Below are 24,524 nucleotides of genomic sequence, written 5' to 3' on the forward strand. Positions count from 1 at the left end.
CAATCAATTAAAAATTTTGATCATAATAATAAAATATTATTATAAAAGATGAATGTTATAGATATCTTATTATGGAGATTAAAAGTAGACATGTTTTGAAATAAAAAGATAAATTTAATTATTTTTTCTTTATTCCGTGTAAACATAGAGTGTGGAAAAATATGAATAGGTTGAAGTGGACTACACACATGTGCTATATAATAAAAAAATAATTAGGTCTAGTGGACTCCCACAACTCAAGACACCCTCCTCCTCACATGCAAGGTTTATGTACAGATCCTACTGCTATATAAAGGGTGGTCACGCTATTAACTTTCAACGAAGAGTAAGAAGAAAAAGATATAAAAAAAAGATGGCAAGTAATTTGGAAGAGGGATTGTTAGTAAAGAATAAATTAGAGGAAAATAATGATAGTGTTGAAGTTGTATTGAGAGATCAGGAATTGAGATGGGAGGTGATAGGGGTGGAGATGAAGAGAATTGGTTACTTAGCAGGACCAATGGCAGCAGTGACATTGTCACAATATTTGTTGCAAGTTATATCTATGATGATGGTTGGTCATTTAGGTCAACTTTACCTATCTAGCACTGCAATTGCTGTTTCTCTTGCTACTGTTACTGGCTTAACTCTTCTTGTATGTATCCTTTCTCTTACATCTCCTCCTTTTGTTTCATGCAAAACCATTATTTATGTGTTTCAGGCGGAGTTAGATTTTTTTTTCCTTAATAATTATGGTGTTAGATTTTTTTTTCTTAATAATTATGGTATCCGAACAAGCTTACACACACCTCGATTAATCACTAGCAACAAATATTAGATACCTCTATCCACAGAAATCACCCAATGTTAATTACCTAATATTTTTGTCTCTGCGAGAAATTGAACTTGAGATCTCATGTGCTCAACCCACCACATCATTGACCACTGGGCCACATATTATAAAACGTTGATTTCAAGTGATAGTGACTGAGTTTTAAATAAAATTAATAAATATACCACTAGTAGTATCTTCTTAACTCACAGATCACTAGGAGAAGATAAAAGAGATCCCCAATTATACAACTTTCAACTATATAAATTAATACCAGCTGTTTCAGAGATATTATTTTCATAACCAAACCTAAAAAGTGTGTATGTTTGACTCTTTTTTCTTTCTTGGTTGGTCCTAAATGAAAATGAAAAGTCACATGAAAAGAGATGCATCAATGGAGAAAAGGGCCCAAGATTTGTGCTTTTCCTGTCTCCTTTCAAGAAGCTCCTGTGCCTTTGGTAGTTCACACTGTACAATTAGCGTCGGAATTGATTTTAGTAGTTTAGATAATTAATCATTTAAATTTTTACTTTGTTGATGAGTATTTGATTTCTCACATTATAATTCAACTCTATATTTCTCCTTCCCCTATTCACGATAAAACCAAAAAGAAAAAAAAAAATTAGGGCCAGAGCCATAAAGTTATGTATTCGGCAAAATTTATAATTTTAACTTAAATTTTATGATTATATTAAGAAACTACTTAATATAAATAAATAATTCATTTAAATTTTTAAACTTGTTTGTATGTATAGTGCTCGTTATGACAAGGTATATTTATCAAAGGGTTGGAAGGACCACCAATGTTCAATGTCTAATATTTACTAGGGGTTATGATAGCCCGTGTTAGCACAACCACAACGCGAATAATATTTTTAGATTAGCAATTGTGATATATATTTTTTTTATAATTTTTAAATAATATGTGTTACACTTTCTGTCTCAATTTATGCGGTATAGATATAATTTCGAAAGTTAACTAAATTTTTTACATATTTTTTTAAATATTTTAAACTATTAATTATCATAATTTATAATACTTTTTCTTCTGTCTTAATTTATATGATAGTAATTAAATTTAGAGAGTCAATTAAATTTTTTTACATCTTTTTAATTATCTTAAGTTGTTAATTATTATGATTTATAATACTTTTACATAATTTTTAAATATATAACAGATTAAAAAGAAAGTAAAATAAACAAATATAAAAAGAACTATCTAAGCAGGCAACACAAGCAAACATGATGATCTGCTACCTGCTTATCATCCTTTATAAATGACATAATAAATCCTAAGGGACAATTTAAGTAGAACAACGCATAGATGATCATAATAATTAAATAAATCACAAGTGACAGTTTAAGTGGCACAACGCTTAGATGACTATAATAATTTATTAGAGGTGATATAGTAAAATAACAATTGAAGCAGCGAAACAAACATGCTTTAAATGACTTACAACAACTAATTAGAAGTGATATAGTAAAATTACTATAAAATTATTTGTGAAATTTTTTTTGAGTGGCCTCATATAAGACGTCAACTTAATTTAAAACATCAAGAGTTAAATTATCATTTTAGTCTATATTACTTTTTTTTATTAAATATTATTAATTCTTGAATACTTAGATGAATTATAATAATTAATTAAGGGTGATATTTAGTAAAAAGTGATATAATAAAGTTACTATAAAAGTATTTGTGAAAAAAATTTAAGTGAGTCTCATATAAGACGTCAAGTTAATCTGAAATTAAACATCAAAAGTTAATTTATTTTATTTCTATTTTATTTTATTTTTAATTACATATTATTATTTTTTAATACTTAAATGACTTATAATAATTAATTAGGAGTGATATTTAGTAAAATTTACGGTTGAAGCAGTTGAAGCAAACATGTCATAAATGTCTTTTTTAATAAAATATTATTAATTTTTTAATACATAAATAATTTATAATAATTAATTAAGGGTGATATAGTAAAATCACGGGTGAAGCAGCCGAAGCAGGTGCGTCGAAACCACCACAAAGTTATTTTATCATTTTATTTCTATTTTATCTATTTTTAATTAAATATTATTAATTTTTGTAAAACTTAAATAACTTATAATAATTAATTAGGGATGATAATTAGTAAAATTATGGTTGAATTAGATATGTCATAACTATTTTTAATTAAATATTATTATTTTTAATATAAAATAATTTATAATAATTAATTATAAATACTATAATAAAATTACAAGTGAAACAGCTAACGCAGGTGGATCGAAATTGGCGCTTCTAATATATAGAAAAATAATAATGGAAGTATTTTTGGAGGGGGTGGGGGGATGGGGGAGGGAGATAGATTCACCGTTGAAGTCAGGTCAAAACAGCTGATAATTATGGGCTGCTTTGTTTTTTCTTTTCCCTTTTCAACTCAAATGCTTTTGTTTCCGTAAAACGTTATCCATGTTTAATTCTAGAACAAAATTAGTCCAATTTGAACAAGTAAACTATAAAATCACCCACATGTAGGGTGGATATGGTATGATATATATTGAATATTATTTTAAAATCAAAAATTTTTATACAGTGGTATTAATGTTATGATATTTGGTAAGAATTTTAAATTATTTTGGTATTTGATACGGTATTTGGTATTTATGTAATAAATATCAAATTATCGTATACCGCACCAAATTTTTTTAATAATATATAAAACTCATGTATATTATATTTAAGATTATTAAATATATTTATATATCATTCATTAGTCAATTGAACATAAAAGTAATTTTTATTTAGAAATAAATTTTTTGGGAAGCTTATTATTTAGGAGTACTATGCTTAAATTTAGGTAATGTTGTTCAGAGTTTGCATCTTAGACTACTCAATCGTGACTGAAATGTTCTTTTTGTGTAATTGATTAATAATGGTAGTTGTTAGTTTTATATGATTGAGACATTCTTAAAGTTTAAAGTTATAGTTTTTTTATATGAATATATGTAAGTCGAAATCAAATAAAGTATGGTTACTAAATTACCATACCGTAAAATACCAAAATCGAATTTAAAAATACCGAACCATACCAATCTAATTTGATATGATAATGATATTGTTCTTTTCGATACCAAAAACCGAAGTTATCATACCAAATTTTAAAATATCGTACCATACTGTAACATGCCCACCCTACCTACATGCCTAAATTCTTTGTTTTGTACGGCGAATAAGTAAAAAATATCGAGGAAGATATTTTTTTTTATTTATGCAATACAATTCTTTTTAAACTTGTTCTACTAAAAATAATATTATCTATAATCTATAATTTATATCTATAATCTATAATATATTAAAAATATATAATTTATATCTATAATCTGTAATATATTAAAAGTATGAAGGTTGTTAGAAATGTTGTTTGAACTTATTGTCCTTCATTAAAAGTATTTGTTTTAGATAAAATCATCTTTTCACTATTTTTTCTAATATTTAAGAGTTAAAATTTAATTAAATATATTTATGATAAAATCTTTCCGTATTAAAATTCATCAGAATTAGTGACAACTCTTTTCATTAATTTAAAAATTCTAAATCAACTAAATTTAATTTGAAGAAGATTTAAAAAATATAGAAATAAATATAAAAGTGGTAGAATAAAAAAATGGAAACAATATATCAATGAGAACTACACAATGATATGCAAAATTTTCTTATTTTTTTTTTGGTAATGATTTGTAAAAGTTACTTAAAATAAAATTATAACTTAAGTAAATAATTATATAGTATGATAGTAGTTTAATTGATTTAGAAGTATACTAAATAAATAAAGGACTTTTACATGGTTTTTTTAAAAAAGAAAAGAAAGGAAAGACCTAATAGTGATATAATTCAATAATTACTATGTGGGTACTTTCTTTCTTTATTTCTTTTTTGTCGCTGCTTTCAATTTCTTTTAATTAAATTTGTTAATTATAATTTTCTATATCTGTGTATTATTTAAGAAATAAGATTTTTATTCCCTTTTATATATTTTAGGATTCAATATTTATATATTATTAAATATTAAATAATAATTATAGGAGAAAAAGTGACAAAACAATTTTATCTAGAGCAGGGTATTTTAACGAAGAATACGAAGTTCAAGCAACATTATTAAGATTCATGTTAAAAGTGTGAAGCGCCTTAAAATATTGCTTGAACTTTTTGTTCTTCATTAAAAGTTTTGCTTTAGACAAAATCGTTTTTTCACTATTTTTTTCCTAATGTTTAAGAGTTTAAAAATAATTAACTATATTTATGGTAAAATCTTTTCTTATTAAAAGTCATCAGAATTAATGACAATGAATACTTTTTCATTAGTCTAAGAATTCTAAGTCAATTAAATTTAATTTTAAGAAGATTTAAAAATCTAGAAATAAATATAAAAGCGTTAGAATAAGAAAAATTTAAGAAGTACCATTTTTTTAAAAAAATTAATACGTGCACTCAATGATCTTGCAAGGATTTAACTTTTAAATAATGAAAAAATATAGAAAAAAAATAATCGTACCATAAATATAACTCAAATTGATGCATTTCTTTGCCTCGTAAAGGAAAGAGGTATTGCATGATAAATGCAATTGATTCATCAACCACTTGAACTTCTTGTGATAAAAGATATATGTGCTTACACTAAAATATATGTTTTTGTTTACATTATTATATTAAAGTGTGAAAAATTTTTAAAAAGTATTTAAGCTTTTTACACTCCATTAAAGATCTTTGCAACAGATAAAATCATATAATTTTAAATAATCAAACGTTACACGTGTGAGATATGTGTGGTTAAACTAGTATTTTTAAACATCAAAACTTTTATTTTATTTTTATTGAAATGAGTTATAGTCAAGGTGAACCTAACTTATAAGTTATGAGTTCACGTGAACTTAGTGATTTTTGTCTGAATTCTATGTATGTAGTAAGAAATTCACTAAATATCTATAAATATTTGACTGTAAACCGAATTATTTCACTCTCCGTTCGCTTTTTACTTGTCACATTTTCTTTCTCGATAGTCAAGTTATATAAATTGTGGCTAACATTTTAATATGAGTAGGATTGCAACTTATAATATTTTTCGTATAGTTTTCAAACATCTAAAATTTTAATATTAAATTAATCTAATTCAATTTAGCTTCTAAGACTAATCAAATTGAGTCTGGTGAGCAAAATATGACAAGTACAAGCAAACAGTGGAAGTATTATATAGTATTAACTTTGAAGTAGAGCCGATAAACTTCAAATTCTCAATCTGACTCTCTTTATATAGAGCTATGCAAATATGAAATGTCTAAACAATGTGAAATCCCTGTTTAAGGGAAGAAAGTATGTAATGTTAAGTTGCATTAACATCATGTTTTGTTAACGAAAAAAAAAGGAAAAGAAAAATATCACATTTGCATGTCACATACTAGGCTGAAAATCTCTTACATGTAATTTTGCAGCTAGGAATGGCAAGTGCACTAGAAACTCTATGTGGGCAAGCATATGGAGCTAAGCAATACAAGAAAATTGGAACACAAACATACACTGCTATATTCTGTCTCTTCATAGTTTGCATTCCCTTGTCCATGTTATGGATATACATTGGACGATTACTCGTGTTCATCGGACAAGATCCTCAGATTTCACATGAAGCTGGAAGGTTCATAATATGTTTAATTCCTACACTTTTTGGTAGTGCAGCTCTTCAGCCACTCATTAGATATTATCTAATGCAAAGTATGATCCTTCCTTTGATTGTAAGTTCATGTGTAACAATTGCCATCCATGTACCACTATGTTGGGTGCTAGTTTATCACACTGGATTAAAGAATATTGGGGCTGCATTTGCAATGGACATATCAATTTGGTTGAATGTCACAATTCTTGCTTCATACATGAGGTTTTCCGCAGCTTGTGAGAAAACTCGTGTGCCAATTTCATCAGAGATTTTCCATGGAACGAAAGAGTTCTTTTGTTTAGCCATCCCTTCGGCTATCATGATATGGTATGTTCACTTTCTATATCACTTGGTTGAAATTGTTAGTATGTTATTTTGTAATCCATATAACATTTTCTTGTTTTTTCTAGTCTTGAAGGGTGGTCCTTTGAGTTCATTATCTTGCTATCCGGGCTATTGCCAAATCCAGAGCTTGAAACTTCAGTGCTCTCTGTATGGTGAGTTATGTAGAAACGTAGTATAATAAGTAATTGAAAGTGTGATTTCTGTATTGTGAGTTATGTAGAAATGTAATATAATTATATAAGTAATTGAAAGTGTGATTTCTGTATTGTGAGTTATGTAGAAATGTAATATAATTATGTAATTAAAAGTGTGCTCTGTTACAGTTTAAGTTCTTAGATGAGACAGTCATAGACTTCAATAAGTTCCCGAATCAGCAATATTGATTGATTTAGATAGAGATGTATACAACATCATGGATTTCACTGATTTTCTTCTTGTCACACTCTTTTTTCACAGCCTCAACACTATTGCTACCCTTTATTCAATTCCATATGGTCTTGCTGGTGCTGTAAGGTATGAACTAAGTACAAAAATGCATAAATTTATGTATGTATATTTTAGCATTGAGGTTCTTACGTCCGTTTGTTATCAGCACGAGAGTTTCCAATGAGTTGGGAGCTGGAAATCCACAAGGAGCACGTATATCTGTTTCCTTGGTGATGCTCCTCACAGTAATGGAGGCTATACTAATAAGCGTGACCCTCTTTGGTTGTCGGAACATTTTTGGCTTCGTTTTCAGCAGTGAGATGGAAGTTGTGAACTACGTAGCAATGATGGCTCCACTTGTTTCATTATCTGTCATAATGGATGCCTTACAATCTTCTCTTTCAGGTTAGACATTTTGCTAATTAAATCTATGTAATACTTTAAATGGTTTATCTGCAATCTGAGTCTCTCTGTTAGGCTGCTGATGGTTTTATATAACCAGACTGTCTCTTACTTTCAAATTTTCAATTCGGTTAGAAAAACTTCTGCTGATCAATTCACGTATCACTTGAGTAGTATTATGAAACCTTCAGAAAAAGCGATGTACTAGTTGAAAAAAAGAAGGATCCCTTGAAGAGCTTATGTAGTCTCAGTAGGACCTGTGCAATATGAAAGAGTCCTTTAGAATTCCTTAGAATTCGAATAAGATTAAAAAAAACGCAAGGCTCAAGTAGAAGAAGGGGTACTTGAACAGATGACCGTCTCAAACTAGTGAAGATTGGAATTGAGTTGGTGCAAATATGGTCTCTATATATAATATGTTGTCAATGTGACTTGATGCATTTTTTGCAGGTGTTGCTAGGGGATGTGGTTGGCAACACATTGGAGCCTATGTCAATCTTTCTTCATTTTACTTATTTGGCATCCCTATAGCTAGTTTATTGGGTTTCTGGTTTGAACTTAGGGGAAAAGGCCTGTGGATTGGCATACTATGTGGTGCAACTCTACAAACTATTCTCCTTTCTGTCTTTACAGGCTTCACTAATTGGAAAAAACAGGTACTTTCTACCTTCTCAATTCTGATTTCCACTTTGTGGCGGAGCCACATAGACTGAAGGGTGGTCAGTTGAACCGAATCTCATTATTCAGAAAATTATATATGTATATTTAAGTCAAAGATTACTTTTTATACATATATATTAAATTATGAACATTCTTGATGAAGTTGCCAACTTGCCACACTTTTGGTTTCAATATTTCACGCTTGTTCCTTTGTTAGACATTTATAATTCTTTTGCTAAGTCTATATGTTGATTTCGTTAACAGGCTGAAATGGCAAAGGAGAGGTTTCTTGAGGTAAAATGAGTATACAACATGATGGGAAAAAAGATAGAAAGAAGAGCTAGACCCATTTTGCTTCAATTTTGACATCTTATATTTGGAGATTGTAACTAAAATTTGTTGTGTGGCCACCAAGTTTACATCCTATAGTGTGATCTTCTACAAGTAATATGGTCAATCATTTCTTGTTGAGTATACTTGCATTTGTTATTTGTATAATCACTAATCTAGGTTTTGAAGTGTGAGGATCCACAAGTAATAAGTTAGAGGTTGGCCCTAAGGAGATTGTACTTAAAGTAGTCATTTGTGTAGTCCCAAGTTTCCTTATTGAAGAGTGAGATTTTTAACATTGGTATGGGTTTGTGTAGTCACCAAATTTCCAAGTTTGTATACTCACCAATTTGCACATGACAAGTAATACCCTATACACTGCCAAAAGGTGGCTCCCTTCTATTAAAAAGCAGAACATAGTGCAAAAGGTATATCCTCAAAACTCCTTTAACTTCAACATGTGTTAATAGTAATTCGAGAACAACTTATTAGAACTCAATAACTTTAACTCATATTTTATATATTTATTAAGAAATTCATAAATTATGAACAAATAATAAATTTTAAATCCAATTATTAATACATATTTTATTCCTAAATAAGTGGTTCTTTTAGCTTGAGCACACGCTTAAGAAACTCACTCTTGAAAAATAAAAGATATTTTTACTAACTTACGTCTAATTATATTTTTTCTTTTTCGTAGTTGACATTGATATTGAAGTAGTAAAAGTAGGGTGCTGCTCAAGACCTTTAGTGGCCTAAAGCCAAAAATGAATGGAAAGCCTTAAACTTTTTTTTCTTTAAATAATATTTTCTTAATTCAAAGTGTACTCTTTTGATTTCTTAAGACGTAAAGTTATCAATATATTTCTTACAAAAGTATTTTGAGATAAATAAATATATTTTTTGAAATTAATGAAACAAATTAAATTGAAATGAATGACACAAAATATTTTTTTTAAAATAACATACTATAATAATTCTATTATTGTTAAAAAAAAAAAAAAACAAAGTGAGGCCCTTAAATTTGGGCCTAAGATGGATGCCTAAGTTTCCAAGGCATGGAGCTGCTTATGAGTAGAAGTGCTTATACTTTAATTTAAAACGAGGGATTAGACTTCAACGTGATCTTCAGATTTTATGAACACTTTATATATATCTGTATAATAATAATAATAAAGCTAATTATAAATAAGGTGATGTGACATCTCTCAATAATTAAGATTCTTATTTGTATCTTTTTTCTCAATTTTTTGAGCCTTTTTTATGTTTTAATTTATGCAATATTTTGGTAAAAAAATTAAAAAATCACCTCATTTAATAAAAGACGAAACGACCCTTTAGGTGAAGTTTAAGTGAATTAAATATGGATTGAGGTTCATTATTATTGGCATTACCCATTTCCATCCCTAATGTTACTTGAGAAATTGAAGGAAAGGTGTCTTTTAAGTCTTGAATGAAGGATTGATGACATTGACCAACTTAAATGGCCAAACATAATTAGGAAACTTAATTAAATTAATTGTGTACTTGATTAATATTTTCAAAATTTCTAATCTTTTTAAAAATACAAATCAACCCACACACCCCTCTTCTCCAAATCAACTGTCTCTCCCCTCTCTCCTCTCTTTATCTCGACTGTTTCTCTCAAGCTTCTTCTAACCAACAGTACTGCAAATTTTCCCCTTCAATCCTTGACGAATTCAACCTCCCAGCGATAAATAGTTGGGCTTCGAGTCATTTTCGACTTTTAATTATCAATCGACGTGATAACATTGCTCTCCGGCGACAATAGTTTTGAGTTCTTCATCGTCCCTTTTCTTCTTTCACTGGTAACTTCTCTGCTAGTATTGATTAACAATTTCTATATTTGCTGCATAAATTTGAAATGAAGACTGAAGAAAAACCTAATTTCTGATATATTTTCTCTTCTCTTTTCAGAGTGAAATATAATTTTTTGTTGTTATTATAGTTTTTGTTGTCGAACTGTTGATTTGATTTTTTGAAGTTTGATTTTTGTTGTTTGTGTTTATACAAACAAAACAACAATTTTGGTGTTTTTGATCACTATTAATGTTCTTGGTGTTTATGTTGTGTTGGTGTTGCTGGGTTGATTTATTATTGTTCTAGGTAAAAATGGTGTATTTGATATTAAATGATGATATTGTTGTTGTTCTATTGAACAAAATCTTGATACTATTTTTTTTCTGGCAATAGATGAATCATCTGATGCAACAGATGATTTATCTGATGCAACAGCTAAACCATCTGATGCAACAGGACGACATGTCCAAGACTTTAATTTCTCCAAGTAGATAAGTCATCTGTTGCAACAAATGACGCTTCTGTTAAAACAAATCTAAATAATATTGACAGTTGATCTGTTGCACAGACCCGTCATCTATTTCAATAGATGAGTGATCTGTTGAAAGAAATCACAACAATTTAAAAACTATTTTATTTTTTTCTAACCGATTACTTATCTGTTGCAACAGGTTAGTTGCATGTTGCAACAAATAACCTATCTATTGCAACATATGTGTGATATGTTGGAACTATTATTTTACTGTGTTGTACATGTTAGATTCACTGTTATCCTTTTTTTAATGATGCATTAATCGATTATAATCTTTTCTATTTTCCTGTTTTTAGATAATATGGCTCCCAAAAGAAAAGAAATCGAAACAAGTCCAAGTAAAGGAATAAGTGAAGCAGCTAGGCTACATCCATCACTCTATGAGCTTGCTTTACAAACATTATCTCATAATGAACATGGGGATGAGGAATGTTTCAAAAGAGATGATCCAAATGCTAATAGCCCTTCCACTAAAGAGTTGGTCAAAACCTTCAGCATTGATAGTTATTCTGTGAGAATGCAGTGCGATGGTGCCTCAGATTTAACTAGTGATTTTGTGATTAAGTCAGCCATGGGAACATATTTTGATGCCTTTAGAAAAGTACTTCGAGACAAAAATTTAGATGTTTATTTTAGGGACATCTTCCTTGGATAATATCTTGATTTGTCAGAGGATAACAATACCTATTTCCAAATTAAAATAGTATATGACCTTCTCAAGTATAGGCTTATGTGTGAAAATAAAGATAAGATGGATGATGTGTGGATAAATTACTGTGGCATGCCTGTTTATTTTGGTTGGAAGGAGTTTGCCATAATTACTGGACTACAATGTTATCCTCCTTCTCCTTCTCAAGTAATACCTATTCTAACCCAAAAAAGCACCCCGCATACACCAAAAAGGCAAATACGAGTCAAGTGATGGTGATGACTTGATGTTCCTTGTTGGTCCAAGCTTCAAAAATAAAAATCTGATAGAAGTGTTGAAAGATAAAAGACTTTCAAAGAAGCACAAGCAATCATTGTTCTTGGTTTGGTTTGTACATAATATTCTTTGGGCAAGAGACATTAACAACAACATACCACATGGTTTAATTAAGCTCTCCGAGGATCTTGAGGCATTTAACAGCTATCCTTAGGGTTATGGAAGCTTCAAAATGACTGTCAAATATTTTTTAACTCCATTAACACCAAAGACAGTCAACTTAAGTGGCTTTTCATGGGCTTTCATGGTAAATATTTTCTTTATTATGGTTCATTTATTTTTTATTGAATAATGCTTTTGATTTATTGGCGTTATTTTATAGGCTTGGGTATTTGAAGTCATTTCTTATTTGAGACAACAAGTGAACTACCAGGAAGAAGATTCATGTTCAAGAATCCTGAGATGGTTGTCGGCCAAAACTGATAAAAATAATTTTTTTTTGATCTTTTCAACCCCAAAAGAGGTAGTAAGTCTAATTCTAATTAAGTGTTTGTTTTAGTTAATGATTTTTTTAAAATTATTTAATCATCATTCTGATATATGTAGTGATTTATTTTAGGTTGTGCACCCGTGGCTTGTTCCGACCAATTGAGAGTTGAAGATGTTTTTTTTTTACTTTACGGTCTGTGCAACCTTTATCGGATCCTAAGGTCATTGATAGAATAAAAAAAATTATTTGGAGTAACAACCATTACAAGAAAATTAACAATTTTTGGAGTGTGGGCTTGTTGTTGCTGATAGTGTTAATGGCAATGGAGTTGTTGTTGTTGTTGTTGGTGGTGCTGTTGTTGTTGGGGCTAATGATGCTTTTCTTGCAGTTTTTGAAAAAACAAACCATTATGATTATGATCATACTGGTTTTCTAGTTTTTGCCCCTCCTAGCTTATGTTCTGTATGCAAATGTGTAGACTCCAAGGCGAAATATAATAGAGCGATTAATACTATTAATGCATTAAATGCTTCTGTAAATGAATTTCCATCTAAGAGGGATGTCATTTCATCAAAGAGGATTTCATATCCATACACTCCATTAGAGAATAAGACGGCTAAGATGGGAAGGAAAGAAATTTTTAAGGCATCATCAAGTATCGAAAAAAGTAAAATTGCAACTCCTCCATCTTTTTCTTGCACTTTTGATCAATATACAAGGACCACAGGAGAGAAACATGAGATGAAGAAGGTAATATATACCATCCGTTCCAACAAACAACAGACTACATATCTATTTCAACAGATGACATATCTGCTGAAAATTATCAAATAGATGTATGCATTCGTTGCAACAGTTGACTAACTTATTACATCAGACATATTATCTGTTACAATATATGTCTCATCTATTTTAGCAAGTCAAACAAATCTTCCAACTATTTTAATTTGTACTAACAGATGACCTATCTACTGCAACAGATGGTTCATCTATTAGGACAAATTAAATCAGGACTTTCTGCTATTTTAGTTTATCTAAATGGATGAGTCATATGTTGCAACAGATGGGTCATCTATTGGAAAATTATCATACTGGTATTTCTCCTATTTTAATTTATACCAATAGATGATTCATTTTTGCATCTCTGTGATTAGCATTGACATTCTGGCATTTCAGGTGGATGTCATAGTAGAAGCTACTACTGAACAACATAATACCACAGTTGTAATCCATCAACTGCTTCCAAAACTGAAGAAAAAGTAAAGCCTGTCAGTCCGGAAGAACAGAAGAATTACCCTTTTGAAGTGGTCAACATCTCGGATGAGGCTCCAAAAAGACTAACAAAGTTGATTAACGACTATTCAAAATGGATTGCCAAGGAGTTATTAAAGCTTCATGCTGGCAGGTACATAAATTATTTTTAAAGATATTGATTTATACAATTCTTGTTGTAAAAATATGAAATTAAAACATACAAATCATGCAGAAAATAAAATGACGAACACTACAAAGTGAACGAATCTGGTTTTGGTTTTGATATCTTTCACTTTCTTGTTGCACATACAGGAATGAAGAATTGATTCTATTTGATGTCACAGACCCAAACTTACTGGAATAATGAGGTTTAAATACCACATCTTAATATTAATAATTTATTTAATTATATATTTATATTAATTTTATTATCACGTAATCTGAAATATTTAATAATATGTGCAGCACATCGATGTCATTTTTTACTACCTCCGAAAGAAGGTCAAGTTACAAACACAAGAATAATACAGATACACGAGAGACAATTGTTTGTACAAAGTTTACATCAATAATGCCTACGATAGGTAATGTCAACAACAACCAGATGTTTTTCGAAATGAGGAATGATTAATCAACATCATCAAAGGTTTTAGCATTTCAGTCGACTTACCTTGAAATTTGATCGATGAAGTGTACATCCCAATCAATTGCGGTGATGAATTCCATTGGGTGTTGGCTGTCATCGTTCTAAAAGAGACGCGCATCCGAGGTTACGACTCGATGTTAGAAAGCATATGTTCTGGGCCATCGTCTAAGATATAAAAGCTATCCAAAATATTGCCTACTTACCTTTATATAAGTGTCTTTTTGGACTAAAAAATTTGTATTGATTGATCAATGATTGAAGCATAACAAAATAAAATGGGCAATTCATTTGATGTAGAATATGTTGAAGGAATTACTCACTAACCCATTGGTAGTCTGTAAGTATCAATAAAGTATCATGATTTAGTTTCATTTCATAAATTTCACAACTATTACATTAATTATAAGATATGGATGATCTGATTTTTATAAATGCAGGGATTGCGGTCTTTTTATTGCCGCTTATGCTGAGTATTTGAGCGATAGATTACAAGAACCAAATGATGAACTTGATGCTGGATTACTCCATAAAAGATATGATACTCTTTTATGGAAATATAGAGAAGCGAAAGCTCAGAAACCGTATGCAAGCGACATTAAAGATCCACGATAACCAAAGCCGAATTCCATAGCACCGGATGAAAAACAACTTGTCCTTATTGAGTAGATCTTTATAGCATGAGTCTGTCAAAGTAATAACCTCTCTTTAGAAATTATTGGCACCAAACCTTAAATTGTTGATTTATTGGTTGAGTAGTTCTTCTATACCCATGATAGTTTTTTTACATTTTATTTATTTGTTAATTTATTTCATGTAATTTATGAAGGCTTCGATTTATTTTATTTTGTCTATGCTATCCTTATATTTGAACCTATTAATTGAAATGGAATACTAGATTTAAATATTGAAATAGATGGTGTATCTGTTGTAACCGACGACATATCTGTTGAAAATTATCAAACAAGTCTTTCTTCTGTTTTGATTTATTCCTATAGATGACCTATCTGTTGCAACAGATAGACTTAGATATAAACATCTACATAATGCAACAGATGACCAACTTATTGCAACAGATAAACTATCTGTCATAACATATAGATTATCTATTACAACTAATAGACAATCTGTTGCATTATAAAAAAAATTCAATTTTCATGAAATATAAAGAAATTTTCATGAAATAAAAATTGTCATGGTGTTTGTGTTTCTATATCTTCTTTTTTATACACAGGCTCCAGGAATTTAGTCAGTATCCCATAAGCTCAGACCTCTTGCATCCTTACCACAGTGTTGTCGTATAGAAAGGTTGTTGGGTTGGATATTTCTATGTCGGTTAGAAAATATTCTATGTGTGCAAGCACGTACGACCCGCATGTGGAACCGATTTTATTTTTTGAAAGGTCCTTGTCCTTATTTCGACTTTCAAAATTCCATGTTTGCTTTAACCATTTCACTGACAAACAATTCATCAGCTTTCTCTGCCTCAACAAGTTGGGGAACAATGTTAACAGTGGCTGCATCTTGGTAAAAAAATTGGCCTCATCAAAGATAGATAAGTTGTAGTCATAAATCTTAATCTTTCCCCCTCGAGTAGTATCTCAAGAGCCAGAAAATATTTTATGTCCGCGTTTATGACTACAAAAATTCTCTTTGCCCCTTATCGTGTGGATATGGACTCTTCCTTCTAACATAATTAATCATATCTTCATCCCATTCGAACACAGAAACTAACGAATAAAATTTTGGTCTATCAGGAGTTGGCACTAGCTTAATGAGCTCATGGTACCTATTCTTGAAATTGTTGTAGAAGTTAAGGTCCATTATCCTATCGCCAACATCATAAGCATTCGAGTAGGCTAATTTTCTGCCCCTCATGAGGTAGAGAATTCCATCAACATACTGTGATATAAGAAGACAATTTTAATTGGGTTAGTAATTTTATAAAGGAAAAACTAAGTGGAAAGATGCAACAGATGGTCCATTTGTTAACAGATTACCAATCTAATGCAACTTATGAAACAGATGGGTAATGTGTTGCAACAGAGCCACCACCAGTTGCATTGGAATACCCATCTATTGCAATAGATGACATATCTATTGGGTATCTTCTTCTTTAAAGAGTAGATTAGAAGGCTAGTTTAGAAAAAGTAAACTTATTGTGTCCACGTTCCACTGCTCCATATCTGTCATATTCTTAAAGTCTTGGGGGTAAAAGGTATTCATGGTGTAGGTCTTTGTGTGTTTCTTGGAATATATGGTCTTTCTCAGGATAGCCTTGGGATACATATTCATTATTTAATTGAAATGGTCAAAAAACTTATCTCTATTGTCACGCCCTATACTGAACCGATCAAAAATGCACACAACGTATGGCTGGCATTATTCGTCATGACTCTCGAGTTTTGAAAATCATTTCTAGAGTTGCCACCTAACTTTTTAGGGAAATTAGGAAAAACCATTTTATGTAGAAAACTCTATTTTGGCCTTTCAAAAATATTTAGAGATTTTGAGTAAGGGTTTTGGTTACCCGGAGGGAAGGTATTAGGCACCCCTCAGAGCTTATCCGAAGATAGTCCTTAAACTCAATTTAGGAAAACGTTTGAAAAAAAATATGTTTTCTTCGATCTACCAAAGGAAAATGTTCAAGATGTAGTTTTCAAAAATTAAAATTAAAATAATATAAACCATGTATCAAAGAATGTATGACGTATAGTGTGATCAAATAAAATACGTACGTATATTTGGGTGTAGTATAGGAGGCAAATGTGAAGAGAAAATATATGTAATATATAGAAAGTAGTATACATGTAAAATATGTTTTTACAGCACATGAGCACCCGTAGGTATTGTATGTGTAATGATGACAAAATAGCACATATAATGCATAAAAGAAAATAAAAAAATATTTGAGATGTATATTGTACCTAAGATAATTTATGAGTGTATGCACACATATAAATAGTAATATTATAGATATATGTGTATTGAGTTGTGGGAGTGTAAAATATGTACAGTATGTGCATATATATAAAACAAGTGCATATAAAAGTTAATTTATGCGCATGGTGATGTGTTTGGAAAATAATATATGTGTCATACTTAAGTATTTGCAAAAAGAATATTTCAAATAAGGTTAAACTTCTAGAAAGAAATTAATTTAAAATGGAAATGGATCGATTTTAGCAATGCTTGATAGTTTACTTATTATTTAAGCCCGATGTTTAAACTATTTCTTTGTAGATAAGAGGAACAATTACCTTTCCATCATTTTAACCTTAATTTTTTTTTAATATAGGAGCAGTCAGTAGCAAAATGTGATATTTATACAAAGAAGCAGTACTTCCAGGCCCTACGAATAACTGAAAAGAACGTTACCCACTTTTGTTTATTGAAAATCCGAGATAAGAAACAACGGTATACGTTAACGGCAGATTGAAGATTGTTTTAACAAAGTTTCTTAGTCTATGCCAAATCACACAAAGCATGTTAGCAAGTAACAATGTCAATAATAACGTGATGTAAAGGACAATGAAAATTAAAGCATTGGGTTCCTTGTAGCCCAAAACTCCTAATACTTGACTCTGACAGCGTACGGTCCTCCTATAGCTGCTGACCCAAAACCCTTTTGGATCATGAATGAGTTTCAAATGAGAACTCCAACTCTGCGATTGTTTCATGAAATAAAAGGAAGGAGGAAAATATTAGAAATCAATTCATCAATTACGAAGAATACAATAGAGAAAATAACAAAGACATATCAACAGAGCCATACTTTGAATAATCAAAATTAAGAGTTAAACACTCATTAGCAAAAAGAAAGTCACGACAACTGTCTATCTACAGGTTTAAAGAGATCGTATAGCACCACGTTCGAGTCTTTAACGAATTAAGAGCGAACAACGAATCATAATTGAAAATTCACGAATACATAAGTTATATATATTTTCACATAATCGGTCAAACGTGGATAATACAACGAAGCCCCTTTTGACTTATGATCTCTCCTAAATTAATATTACAAACTTGAGTCAATGAAGATAAATGTAGGCAATTTAAAAGAGTATGTAAAACAAAACCAGATTTGAAATAGAAAAAGAAAAAACGATAAATCTTATCTCTAATCTCTTCTTTAACTCCCTGGAACCTTATATGATTTTTAAACTAAGTTTTGGTTAAAATAAAAGGTGAAGAAATAGACATACGTGGTCATTTTAGGCATTAAAAATAGCTACAGTCAACCACAGTTAGAGATTAGACTTGATCAATTTCTTTATCTTGTTCAAATGATGACGTGAAACAACACAAATCTGCTTTTTTGGGTTAACCTTTTACATCCTATATTATTTTGACAATTATTTGAAGGCATGACCACACATCACATATTTATATAAAAAGAAATGCATATAATAGTTATATGAGATGAGGCGTGTAAAGACAAAACAAGACGAGGACGCGAGGTAATTAACACATAATCTTGATACTAAGATGTCTCACATATACAAAAGTCAGGTCAAGCCAAAGAAGGGAGACAAAGATGAAATAAGAAAATAAATTTTACATATTGTCACATATTTTGATCATGAAACTGCCACAAGTATAACAAACGAGACATTGATGGTGCAGGACAAGATGATTTCAAGTACTCTTCTTAGAATGGAAACAACGAAAGAACACAAAAAGCGCTTGCCGGAAAATAGAATATCTCAAAAGGATACATGTGTTTCATGTTTCGTAGGCTTATATTTTGATAGCAAATAAATAGGATATCGGTCATACATATTGAACCAATATAAGCTTCAACCGAAACCACTTCCATGAACTTGACTTGAAGACAACAAGCAATACAACAATAGCCGATTAGAAGCTAAAATAGATTATATTTACTTTCTAATTTGTATATTCAACCATGAGATAGATTCATAAAATAAAAAATTTTACTGTACAGGCAACAAAGCAATAAGAACAAAGATTAACATCAGGACGTAATTGCACATTAAAGAAAAGGAGAAGTATATAGAAAATCAAATTTGTACATATTTGATAACAATAATTAAAAGTAGAGTCATAGTCCCGAACTTAATCGATGGATAGAAAATATCAACATACAAATAGATTTGAACCAAAATCACAAGCTCACACGTTAAAAAACAACCAAAATTGAAAAAAGGAATGTTATAGATGAGTGTTCAACTTACTTTGGCAGCAAAATCTGGGTTTCGATAGCAAGGTTCTGACAGTAAAAACTCAAACTCCTATACTCAGAATTTGGACCGAAATCGAAAAGAAGTCATCGATTTTGAGATGCCTTTTGTTCTACTGGTTTTCAATTTGTTGACGTGCCTTTCCACTGACCTTGAACTCTTGTTTTTCTCATGGATCTTTGCTCTTTTTTTACTTTGCTTTTTTTTCTCTCTGAGTTTCTTATGAATTTTTTGCCTGCCCTCTTAGAGATAACGAGGACCCATATTTATAGGCGAATACGTACTTGAAAGTTCGGATTCGACACTCGATTTAAGAAAAACGTGATGAAAAAATTGGTTTGAAATTTATTCAAAAATCTAAAACAAATTTCTTGCTTTTCCAGGCCATTAATGGCGATTTTGACTCCTTTTTTCATTGTTATACGGATTAGAGGACTGTTTTTTCTGTTCTTGAAGGATTCGTGGGCTGAAGGGTCGGTTTTGGTGGGATTCTCGTGCAGGTGGTGGTAGGTGGCCAACTATGGTGGTTAGAGAGGTTCCGTTTTCGGCAAAGTGGAGAAGGGGCGGCGATGAGAAGGGTGAAAGAGGGGCGACCATCGTTGCTATTTTGAGAAAAGGATATTGGGACTATACGATGGTTTCTCACTGTAAAACTTATGCGTGTATTAATATTTCCAAGGTACAGACGCATAAGATGCACTGGTTCTTTGAAAAATTGACTAAAATTTAGATCGTTTGATTGTTTGACCGGACGATTTAAATTTAATCTTAAGATAAGAAATAATTAAATATATAGGATACATATAAAATAGAATAATTGAAAATTTGGAACCTTTGGATTAAAATAAATCAACAAATCAAATCAATTTCTGCTAGTCGGATAAATTTGGACCGATTCTGATCCGATCAATCTTTTGATCTGACAATCCTAAAAGATTATCCTTAAAAATAATAATAGCAAGAAATAATAAAAATAAAATGTATGTATATACGGATAAATATATGAAAAGTCAATTTTTAAATGACTATTTTTTTATTCGTTCAACATTTGATCGGACGGTTCGAATTTAGTTTAAAGAGAAGAGGAAGGAAGAAAAAATAAATATATAATAAATAGATAATTAAATAAATAAAAATAAATTATATAAACCTATACATATAAAAAATAACTAAAAATTTTGGGATCCTTCGGATTAAAATAAATTGACGGATTAGGTTAATTTGTATCTGTTGAGGTGGAATGACAAAGTGGACATAGGAATTGTACTGAGTTTCAGGATAATTTTTGGGATCTTGGTTGAAATTTATAAAATAAGAGTTGGGTTTGGATGAAATAAAAATTGAAGTTGGATTGTTGTCGGACCGAATACTCTTTTTCTATTGAAATTAATTTTATCGATATTTCCTGCTATTCTAAAATTATTTTAGTATGTACGTACATAAATATAGACATAATTTGTATACGTGTCTGATTTACTATCTTCATAACTTAATATTTATAATTTTGACAAAATACGTATATATATAAATATGTATATATAATTTTTATATATAAGAATTAAATCAAAAAAATATGTACATTATATTAATATAATGATGATAATACACACACACACACACATATATATATAGTCCTAAAGTATCGACTGAAAAATACAATTAGAAAAAAATGCGAATGCAACTACCAATTTTTTTTTTGATTTCGCTGTTAAAATATTTTATATTATGATAGAAAAATAAATTCTCTTTTATTTTAAAATTTGAAGAGATAGAGATAAAAATACAAATTTTATTTCTTATTTTATTATTTTTTTTTGAAAAAATTATATAGGGTTAAGAAGCATCAGCAAAATAATTAGAGGAAAAAGAGCAAGCCAAAATTGGGTGTCAACAGTTTTCCCTGGGTGGCTGAAGATTTATGTGAAAATTTTTGGACAATCACATTGACTTAATCAATTTTGCCTCGGGCAAAATGAAATGTTTCAAAGATTATGGTCGGGCTTCAATTTCTGAGCTACCTACCTATCTTGGATTTTATGAGAAATCACACCATTTATAGTTCGAATTGTAGCAAATTTTGTTAAATATCAAAATTTACCTCAATGTAGAGTCATGGTGCCACTAGGTTCCTTTGAAGATGATAACAAAGATTTCAGCATGAATGAAATGGATACGGTGCGCTTATCCTTGAGATGGTTGTTTCGGATAGCTGAGAGTGAGAAGGTGTTGAATAGTAATATCTGTTGAGATTTTGGAAGAAAAGGTATTGTGGATTTTTGAAAATTGCCCCAGTGTTGAATTAGGACGGCACTAGGCGGTGACACTAAGGGAAAATAGATAACTGAGCTGAGTCGAGTTGAGTTTCTTTGTCGGATTCCTTGACGTAGCTAGGGATGCTTGACATTCCGCTAGCTTGCCCCAGTTTGCTGCTAAAAAGATAGTTCCATATTGTACTGCATGATCCTATAAAATAGGTAACAAAAGGGGTAAAAAGCACCTATTGAAATTGTAATGTAAAGAGTAGAGTTAGATATTCAAACTAGTATTGTGATCTTCGTTTGTGGAGGCCTCCGACTGGTGGGGTAATGACTGAATTGTAAAGAGCCTCCATCGGCTGAGCAGTTATTGTAAAATAAAAGCCATCCAACTGGCGAGAAGTTGAGCCATCCAACTGGAGAGCAACTGAAGAATAAGCCATCCAACTGGCGTGTAATTGTTGAAAAAATAAACGTCATTCGATTGGTGAGCAATTGGAGAATAAGATATTCGATTGGAGAGTAGCTGTTGAAAAATAGATGCCATCTGACTAGCTGGCAGTTATTAAGAAGGAAATGACATCCGACTAGCGAATAGTTATTGAGAAGCAAATATTATCCGACTGGCAAGTAGTTTTTAAGAAGTAAAACCTCCAACAGCGGGATATTTTCCTAAAAGTAACTGCCTTGTCTTGGCAAGGCAACCTATGATCTGAACCAGATGATGGTATTTCTACTAGAATTTAATGTTGCTATGATAGTGGCTTTCGTACTACCATGGCAGTGGGTTCAGATGCGTCTGTTGTAATAGCAGTCTTTCTGGTGTGCTTGCTATGGTGTGAGTCTCTGATTAGCAAGCTGTGTTCTGTTTGCTGAAATATGTTTCTCTTATATGAAGGAGTGTTGTTTTGCTTATGTATATTCATTGATTTATGGCGGGGTGTCGTGCTGCTCATTTATATCTTCCAATATGGTAGAGGGTCACTTTGCTTACTTATGTACAATCTTTGAAATATGAAATTTGACTTGTTTGCTTATGTACAATCCTCGAAATGCGAAGCACAACTTTGTTTACTTATATACAGTCCTCAGAATGTGGAAGCTTGACTTTTTTGAATTCAGGAGAAACTCCCCGATTGGCGAAGTTATTCGGCACAGTTAGATGATGATTCTTCGATTGGCGAAGTTATTTGTCGTAGTGAAGTTGCTAGCTTCGATTGACGGAGTTTATTGGAAAAAGTAAAATAGCCTAATTTTCTTTTAAGGATCCTCTTTTATTCGTCTCTGATCCGTGTCTTCAAAATGTACCTACGAAAGAATTCAAATAAAATTCTTAGAGTTAGGAAGGATTAGTATAAATGTATGTAAAGAGAATAAAGTAAGAAAGGAGTATTTGGCTCATGTTGTAGTGATAAGTTGCATGATATCTCCAATCCCGTTAAAAATCTTGACTTGTGGGTGTTGGAAGGGGGTGTTGATTTGTGTCGACTTAGGGATCCTGGATTTGTCTACAGAATTCTCCAATACTCCCTCGACTGCTCGATCAATCCCAAATCTGGAGTCTCTGTAGGTGTGAAAATAGGAAAGTACTTTGAAATATATATATGTATATACATATATACATATGTTTTCACAAATATATTATGTATATATACTAATCTTTTATCGTTCTTAGATTATGACACATTCGAAACTCCATTAAGCCTCAATTTGTTGATTGTGACCCACGTGGCTTTATCCTTCGAGTTGAGTTTTTCTGACTTTATCGATTCTATGATGATTTTGCCAGCGAGATCACTTATATTTAGGGGCTATACTATGAGTGAAAGGGGATTTTCCTAAAGGTAAGACTGAACCTTTCAGGTTGCTTACGTATCATTAAAATAGGAATCAAGTTTGTACCTAGTTTGAGGGAAGAGAAAAAAACATGAAATGCAGTGATTGAATCTGACTCAGACTTCCTACATATCCAAGTGGAATCAGGTCATGACGTAGTTTAATTACAATGGGAGAGATGAAAATATGGAGTGCAATGACCGAGCCTGACTCAGGCTGCCTACATATCCCAGTGGAATCAGGTCAGGCTGTAGTTTAGTATAATGAAAGAGTAAAATATGAAGGGACCAAATCCGATGATGATTGCCTACGTATCCCGCCAGGGAAGTCAGGACGAGCGTAGTTATGAATACATGAAAGGATGATGTTTTTGGTTTTTTCTAAGGAAAATCAGACCCTATGTAGGTTGCCTACGTATCTTGTTGTGGGAATTCAGGCTAATACATAGTTCTGTTACATTAAAGAAAATGCAAAAAGTACAAAGAAACAACAACTAGTCCTAATATCTTCAAATATAGTACTTCTTAATAGCGTTTGAATTGATCAACTTCGTGCATATTGTGCCGTCCATCTTTGCAAGTATTACTGCTCTTCCTGAGAGTACTCGGTGAACTATGTACAGACCTTGCCAATTTGGCATAAATTTTTCCTTGGCTTTATTTTAGTGAGGGAATATCTTCTTCAATGCTAATTGTCCTAGTCTGAATCGACGAGGCTTGGCCTTCCTATTGAACGCCTTGATCATTCTATTTTGATAGAATTAACCATGATAGACTGTGTCCAATCTCTTCTCATTAATAAGTATTAACTATTCGATCCTGCTATGAATCCATTCAGCATTTTCTAGACCAATCTCCTGGATGATTCTCAATGAAGGTATCTCCACTTCCGTAAGTA

At 31.0% G+C, this 24,524-nt stretch overlaps 1 protein-coding gene and 1 long non-coding RNA gene across 2 annotated transcripts; one reads left to right on the top strand and one right to left on the bottom strand.

Annotated features, from left to right (window-relative positions):
- The first annotated feature begins 225 nt into the window (after positions 1–225).
- On the top strand, positions 226–8,968 carry LOC107870666 (protein DETOXIFICATION 14). The gene is made up of 7 exons (XM_016717260.2): positions 226–634; positions 6,284–6,828; positions 6,912–6,998; positions 7,303–7,359; positions 7,439–7,677; positions 8,125–8,330; positions 8,599–8,968. Exons 1-7 carry the CDS (start codon positions 269–271, stop codon positions 8,635–8,637), a joined length of 1,539 nt encoding a protein of 512 aa, XP_016572746.2. The 5' UTR covers positions 226–268; the 3' UTR covers positions 8,638–8,968.
- Positions 8,969–17,695: 8,727 nt separating this feature from the next.
- On the bottom strand, positions 17,696–20,335 carry LOC107870667. Its single transcript, XR_001674253.2, has 2 exons — positions 19,531–20,335; positions 17,696–17,997 (listed from the first exon to the last, which is right to left on the bottom strand). It is a non-coding gene; the product is annotated as an uncharacterized LOC107870667 (long non-coding RNA).
- Between the last annotated feature and the right edge of the window lie 4,189 nt (positions 20,336–24,524).

This window comes from Capsicum annuum, chromosome 5 (assembly GCF_002878395.1).
Source record: "Capsicum annuum cultivar UCD-10X-F1 chromosome 5, UCD10Xv1.1, whole genome shotgun sequence".
NCBI lineage: Eukaryota > Viridiplantae > Streptophyta > Magnoliopsida > Solanales > Solanaceae > Capsicum > Capsicum annuum.

Bases quoted from the DNA above. Each gene is read 5' to 3' on its own strand.
- LOC107870666 (XM_016717260.2), top strand. From the start codon at position 269: ATGTACAGATCCTACTGCTATATAAAGGGTGGTCACGCTATTAACTTT. The intron at 6,999-7,302 runs GTGAGTTATGTA...CTTTTTTCACAG, and splicing joins ACTTCAGTGCTCTCTGTATG to CCTCAACACTATTGCTACCC. The intron at 7,360-7,438 runs GTATGAACTAAG...GTTTGTTATCAG, and splicing joins GGTCTTGCTGGTGCTGTAAG to CACGAGAGTTTCCAATGAGT.